Source organism: Gossypium hirsutum, chromosome A06 (genome assembly GCF_007990345.1).
Source record: "Gossypium hirsutum isolate 1008001.06 chromosome A06, Gossypium_hirsutum_v2.1, whole genome shotgun sequence".
NCBI lineage: Eukaryota > Viridiplantae > Streptophyta > Magnoliopsida > Malvales > Malvaceae > Gossypium > Gossypium hirsutum.
Window position 1 is genome coordinate 128120886 of NC_053429.1, and position 8094 is coordinate 128128979.

Genomic DNA, 8094 nt, shown 5'->3' on the forward strand with positions numbered 1-8094 from the left:
GATGGGATATTTAGTATGTCACTAAATATGAATCACCGTGAAGACTTCACTTGTATTATCACTCAAAATGCTTGTGAACATGCTTTGATTTCATCATCGATCCTCTCAACGAAGGAGGCATATTATAACTGATAATGGATGACAAAATCAATAATATATAAATATATTTTCTAATAAGTGCCATCAATGAAAATTAATGAAAATGCAAAACTAGGCCACAAACAAACATCACCCATGCATTAGTAGAAGATTCGTTTTGGGGAGAGAGATTTGTGCAATGACTAATTTAAAGCAACCCTTTAATGATGGTCGATCTACCCATTTAATAGAGCTGCTCTCAACGGTTTCTTTGCCGGACTAGTTTTGAGTTATGTATAGCCACGTTTCACGTTGGTGTATTATAAAAAGGGGGGAGTTGCCAATGCCATGCAGATGCAGACAAGGCAACTTGTGGTTGTGGTTTAATTATTTCCGTCTAATTGCATCTTGTTTCTTTTTCAGTCTAAACCAAATGATTCACCCAATTCACGAAGCTAATGAAAGCTGCCCATATGGAGACCTCACAAGAGAGGAGTTCTACCAGAAGCATCAGATTCTCCATCAGGAGGGCTTTATGTTGAACAGTCGAAAAATGAGAATCTTCACTCAATCATGGCGACTGAATTCAACACACAATCTGAGAGGGGTAGTAGCAATGGTTCATGGCTATGCATCCGACAGCGGCTGGCTAACCGAGCTCACTGCAGTAGCCCTTACCAAATGCGGATTCTTAGTGTGTGCACTTGATCTACAAGGCCACGGTTTATCTGATGGATTTCCAGGCCATATCCCCAGTATCAAACACGTCATCCAGGACTGCATTCACTTCTTTGATTCTGTAAAACAGGAGTATCGCAAGTTGCCAGCATTTTTGTATGGCGAATCACTAGGAGGTGCTGTTTCTATTCTGATATGCTTGAAGCAAAAGAATGAATGGGATGGTTTGATTTTGAATGGTGCAATGTGCGGCGTCTCAGCCAAGTTCAAGCCTCCATGGCCCTTAGAAAAGCTACTTCCTGTGGCTGCATTCCTCGCACCAACATGGACAGTAGCGGCTGCAAAACCTGTTGCTAGCAAATCATACAAGGAGGAATGGAAGAGAAGGCTGGCAGCAAAAAACCCGAATCGACGAGCCTCAGGAAAGCCACCAGCGGCGACTGCTTTGGAATTTCTGAGGGTGTGCGAGTATATTAGACGGCACAGCCAGGAGCTACAGGTTCCGATGCTAATGGTGCATGGCGAAGATGATAAGGTATGTGATTGTAGGTCCGCTCGGTTAGCGTATGAATCAGCTTCCAGTCAAGACAAAACATTGAAGATCTTTCCTGGAATGGATCATATGTTGATTGGTGAAGGCAAGGACAATGTGGATCTTGTTTTTGGCACGATTTTAGCCTGGTTGGGAGAGCGAGCAGACCAGATCAGACCGGTCTAAATTTATTTGCCAGACCTATTATTTTTATTTTTATACTTATCTTGCTATTATTCTAAGTTTGAATAAGATTGAGAAATAATAAAAAAATATTTATTAAAGAAAGTTATTTGAATTATTCGAAATTTAATATAATTAGTTTACTACCCAACGCTTGGATGAATTTTATTTGTTTAATTAAAATAATTTCTTATATTTTAAAATTAATGTTTTACTAGCATAATGTATAGGTTTCATTGTATGTATTATTTAAATTATTATGAAAACTGAGACGGATTTTATAAAATCTAATTCTTTGAGAACTTGTAGACTTATTAGAATAGTTGAAACCCACATAATATAAGTGAATCTACAAAAAGAAAAGTAGAAACTTATAAGGCTATACTTGTAGACTTGTAGCAAAGGGGCATACTCAGAAAGAATATATCGATTACGAAAAAAAATATTTTCTTTGGCTGTTATGGTCAAGTCAATCCGCTTATTATTATTAATTGTGATAGTTCTCGATTACGAGATCTGAAAAATAGATGTTAATAAAACGTTCTTGAAAGACCATATTGAAGAAAGCATTTATAAGATGTAACTCATCAAATATATAGCTAAAGCAAACAAATATAAATTTTATAAATTTCTTAGATCCATATATGGGCTTAAGCAAACATTTTACTCATGGAATCAAAGATTTGGTTAAGTGATCAAAACTTTTTGGGTTTGAGCAAAACGTTGATGAACCTTATGTTTGTAAACGTATTAAAGATGAAAATGTGATCTTTCTCGTTCTATATGTCGATGATATTCTACTCATTAGAAATTATGTGGAGATATTGTCATTGGTTAAAATATCCTAGGTCTTGTTGGAGAGGCTTATTCACTTATATACAAGGATATTAAAATAGTTAAGGCTTAAATCATTGGGTGTATTATGAAAGTTGTTTAGTAGATTCCTTCCTTGAGTAAGGCTCTACAAAGATAAAATTATTATCTTGATATCTAAATAATTTCGGTTTCCATCTTTACTTTATGATATATTATACATTGCTTCGAAGTTTTGCTCAAACAAGTGTTAGAATACCAATTTCAACATCAAATTAATCAATAATTTTTTATTGTAAAATATTTTATATGTTCATTTTTAAAAAATTCATGCGTGAATTTAGATAAAAATTAAAATAAAGGAAGATTATATTTTTGTATGGATATTAAGAATTGAATTTTTTTATATTTTAAATTTAAATTTAAATTTAAATTTAAATTATTAATATAATATAATCAAATTTTATTATATTTTATAAGGTTATTAAATTAATTTATCATATTACAATTTTGTAATAGCTGATATTTAAAAGAATTTAGATATGAAATAAAATGGAGATTTATTAGATTGAAGAGTGATATTTGATAATTTGAGTTTATCCAATAAAGAAGAAAGTTCTAGAAAAAAGTCAAATTTGTATATGATAATTAAAGAGGTGACGCGGCTTTAACTTTCATACGGGGAAACTGGCATGGTTCAAAAGATTTTATTACTTAATTTGAAATTAATGTTTCCACACCTCATTAATGGGGAAAACTAGAACTTTTTTAATTTCTTATTTGAATTGCATTTTCTTTTCTATACAAATTCCATGAGCTTCTCGTGAATTTGTACACACTTCATTATTGATGCTATTTTTTTATTATATAAATATAGGTTTTGTCTATTATTCAAATGTGTTTAGAGAAGTCTTTAGAACAAAATGGCGGCCAGGTCACCCTCAATTTCTTTTTTCTTTCTAGATGGTTTATGAGAAGCCTACAATATTATTGTTGTTTTATTTTATTTTCTTAAAATACATTTGTTTGAAGATTATTTGTCAAAAATGTACCATTTTTATATTAAACGATATTGACGTGAATATTTTTTTACCAACTTTGACATTAATGGGTGCAAAGTAAAATATTACTGAGAAATTTGTAACAACATTAGTCTAACCTCAAAACCCAATGCTTATTTTGCCTATAATTATTTCTTTAAACTTTCAACCTTAAATATTTTATAAACATCCTTCAAAGTATTTTTTAAATCTATTTAGATTATAATCTTTTATCCAGTTGGATTTTGATCCAACTCTAACATTAACTAAAGTTTATATTCGACTCTCTTAATTTGCATGTTTTCTTGAAGCATTATCATTCACAAATGTTTAAGATTTTCTTTTTTATATGAAGAAATCTTCTAAGTTAACCGTAGTTTATCATAAACCCTAAACTCTATTTTGGGTTAATTAGGCAAGATAATTTCCCCGCACGCAGAATGTTTAACACTTAGGGGAGGGGACACTATGCTAATATTCATTTAAGGTTTTAAATGAATTACGCTTAACATTGGGTTTAAATAATTTTGAATTTAAAATTTTTCGGATTCAAGTTTAAAAATATCTAAATTTAAATTTAAATTTTTAGATTTTTCTATCATGATTTATATCATAAATGAAATTGAATTCGAAATAATTTGAGATTAAATTCAAATTTGTATAATAAAAATTATTTAAAATTTATAGAATTCAAAACTTTTAAAAATCATATTTATTGAGATAAAAGCCTAAAATCGACCCAACTTAAAATTTATTACATTTTAAACTCATAAAAAACAAATATTATAATTGAAAATTAAATAAAAATTAATATAAAAAACCAATGGGGTTGATTTGCAGCCAAATTTTATAGAAGTTTATTTTTGGAGGGCTAAAATTAAATTATAAAATTTAAAAAGGACTGAAATACAAATTCATTTTTACATATGCTTATTATTTTAGAATTTTAAAAAATTAAATTGAAAATTTTTTATCTTTGAAAGAGAGAAAAATGTATTTTAAAAACTTCAAGATATTTTACCATTTGAGTAGGATCAAAGTCCCTATGTACCTTTTTGACGTGTTCCATCGTAAACCACCCATAAAACTCTAAAATATAATATTATTCTTATTATATTGGAAACGTTTTTCATGAAAATAATAATAACGTCTCTCATTAATAAAGAAAAAGGACTAGTAAAAAGACAGAATTTGTATAAAAGGAGAGAGAATTCTGAATTGTTTGTATTTGATTTTTCATAATTGCCTATGGCCCTTTACACCATATTTATAGGAAAGAAAATTGAAAGGAAATAAAGCTTTAAAAGTTGGTTAAAATAAATGGTAAATTAAACAACATTAATTAAACCAAAATGCCTCGTTTAAATAGTTCATTCTGCGCATCGTTTCATTAAACAATTCCTCCCAAAACGCATCATTTTGCCGCAGTGATATTTTAGCTTGTGACAAATACCCCTTGCTCGAAAGGGTCCTTGACCTCAAGGATCAATGTGTGGGAATTTCTTATTGAGTTGCAGCAGGGGCTCCCATGTTGCATCTTCTGCAAATGAGTTTGCCCATTCTACCAAGATCTAAGTGATAGCAGCATTACCCCGTTTAACCATCGCCCTTTCTAAAATCCTAGTAAGTTCATTTTCCTAAGTCCCTTGCTCATCGATTATTGGCAATTGTGCTTGAACAGGAGTTGCACCCACATGTTTCTTCAATTGTGATACGTGGAAAGTGGGATGTACACGAGACCCTTGGAGGAGTTGGAATTTGTAAACCACCTTCCCAACTTTGCCTTCAACCCGAAAGGGCCTAAAAAAATTTAGGTGCCAGCTTCTGATTCAAGATCCTTCTCACCGTGTGTTGCCTATAAGGTTGGAGCTTTAAGTAAACAAAGTCCCCAACTTCAAAATGCCTTTTGGTCTTGTGCTTGTCTGCTTGTTTGTAACACCCCTAACTCATATCCATCACCGGAACAGGGTTACAGATTATTATCGGAGTTTACAAATTTAAAAATAATTTATACATATCATCTACTATTCATAACTGAAATCAAACATAGTCAATCATAATGTCCCTTGAATGGGCCTTCGAGACCCAATTTATGCTTTAAAAATAAGTCGGGACTAAATAGGGAACTTAGATAAATTTTCGCAAAATTTCAAAATTTTTCTGAAGTGAAAGGGACACATGTCCGTGTGGGTAGGCCGTGTGAGTGACACGCCTGTGTCTCAAGCCGTGTGGGTACTCGATGTGAGGCACACAGCCGTATCCCAGCCTATGTCCATACCCGTGTAACTCTCTGACTTGTGTCACATGGCCTGCCACACCCCCGTGTGCTAGGCTATGTGGACAATTTAATTTTAGAAAATTAGGTGCAGGGGACACACGGCCAAACCACATACCCATGAGCATGACCATGTGTCACACACGGCTGAGACACACGCCCGTGTCTCTACCCGTGTGGACAAAAATAAGTTATTTTCAAGGCTATATTTCTCAACCATTTTGCCTTCCACCTACAACAACATTTAAAGACATTTACCAACTAATTCAAGACATTTAAATCAAGTAAAATACAAGTATTATGCATGACATATCATCACATATGTTCATGATTCAAACTTCCCTAATTGTGTAATCATGTAAATTTACTAAAATCAAATTCAACCATACTAAATACACATATATCAATCATAATATAGCCTCATGCATATGAATACCGAACACATCATCACTAACCATTTCAATGGCTATTTACAACCAAAACATTTCATCATTTTGTTTAACAAAGCCTATACATGCCATTATACCAAAAGTAGTATTACTAATTATACCAAAGTGAGCTGAAGGATAGTGTGATGTTGCTCCAACCCACGTCCAAACTTTACGAGCTTCTGAATACTATAAAATAGAAGAAAGAAAATCGAGTAAATATTTAATGCTTAGTAAATTCGTGTAACAAGAATTTAACTCACCATTCAAGTTCATTTAAAGTTAACATACAAATAACATGCATCCAAAGTCAAATTAACCAATTGCCTAAACACATATATTTATCAAGCAAGTTAATCATGAATTCCAAGTACTTTTCAAGTAATAATGATGAGCTCATCATATAAACATTTCCATATATTTTCAGGTAAATACAATTATTAATTTATTTAGTTTTTGTCTTAACTTATATCGAAACTTTGCCCATTGAACGTTATGAAAAAGCGATGGATATCAGGTAGTACACATGAAGTGTACAAATCTATAATTCGTTAATTCATATTCAAAAGTATTCATAAGAATACTTCAACAGGAAGCACTCTCTTGAGCATATAATAGGAAGCTCATGTGAGCCATATAACGGGAAGCTTATCTTGGCTATATAATAAGAAGCTCATGCGAGTCATAATCGGGAAGTTTATGCAAGCCAATAACGGGTAGCTCTGAAGAGCCATTTATTGGGGAGCTCCGGATAGCCATATATCGGGAAGTTCAAGCGAGCTATATCGGGAAGCTCACAAAGAGACATATACAGGATGCTCATAAGAGCTAAGGTATGTCCACAACACATGTAGGATCACAACTTATCGGGACGCTCTGAAGAGCTTTAACAAGAAGCTCGAGAGGGCTAATAACAGGATGCTCATGAGAGCTAATAACAGGATGCTCTTTCGAGTTGTGGTGTGTCTACAACATATGCTAGATCACAACCAATTGAGAAACTTATATCCATCGAATTTCATTATTCAAATAGGACTTAACTTTTCTCGGGCATATCGGATATAAAATTATTTTCATATACATAACAAATTCATAATTCACATATATAACATTTATTTCATGCATATAAATGTACACAATTTAATTACACGAACTTACCTCAACACTTGCTCTTGTATGAAAATCTACTAATCCGACACTTTTTTTTTCCTCGATCTAACTCCTTATTTCGTCCATTTTGCCCCTATACTTTTGATTAATTCTAATTTTTATCCCTAGGCTCAGAAAATGAAATTCATGCAATTTAGTCCTTATTCCAAGCCTAGCCAATTTTTACATATAACATTTACAGCTCATGTATTTCACAAAAATAAAAATTTTTCCATGAATTTTACATCTTTACAATTTAGTCCCTAAATCACAATTTCATCAAAACTCACTTTACAAAAGTTGTTTATCTATCAACAACCTTTCATTCTCTACCATAAATTTCAAAATTTTAGCATACTCATCCATGGAAAAATTTTAATACTTTGATAACTTTGCAAATTGATCCCAAAATAGATAGATTAGGTTATTACGATATTGAAAATGTAAAAATTACTAAAAACGGGACATGATTACTTACCCAATTAAGCTTGCTTGAATTTCTTTCTCTTAGCTAGGGTTTCATAGAAAATTTGGGGAAGATGATATAAAATGATGATATTTTCTATTTAATTAAAATATCATCTTTTATTATTTCCTTTTTCTAATTTAGTCCTTTTCTTTCTTAAATTTCAATGGATGAATCATCATAAATATTTACTAACCCTAATTAATGGTCTATTTACCATATAAGGACCTCAAAATTTGAATTTCATAGCTATTTGATCATTTTAGTTACTAGAATTCAAGTTTTGTACTTTATGCAATTTGGTCATTTCCTCCTAATTAAACATGAAATTGGTAAAATTTTCTTAACGAAATTTTCATATGTTTTTCCTATCATAATGCAGACCATGTAATAATGTTAAAATAATTTTTCTTTCTGACTCGGATTTGTGGTCCCGAAACCACTATTCCAAT

The 8094-nt window shown here is 31.8% G+C and overlaps 1 protein-coding gene across 1 annotated transcript; it reads left to right on the forward strand.

The window, feature by feature from the left end:
* Nucleotides 1–243: 243 nt before the first annotated feature.
* Nucleotides 244–1513, forward strand: LOC107961514 (caffeoylshikimate esterase). Its single transcript, XM_016897627.2, has one exon. It carries the CDS (start codon nt 371–373, stop codon nt 1472–1474), a length of 1104 nt encoding a protein of 367 aa, XP_016753116.2. The 5' UTR covers nt 244–370; the 3' UTR covers nt 1475–1513.
* Nucleotides 1514–8094: the final 6581 nt, after the last annotated feature.

What these genes read in the sequence shown, in the direction of transcription:
- LOC107961514 (XM_016897627.2), top strand. Translation starts at nt 371, where the DNA reads ATGTATAGCCACGTTTCACGTTGGTGTATTATAAAAAGGGGGGAGTTG.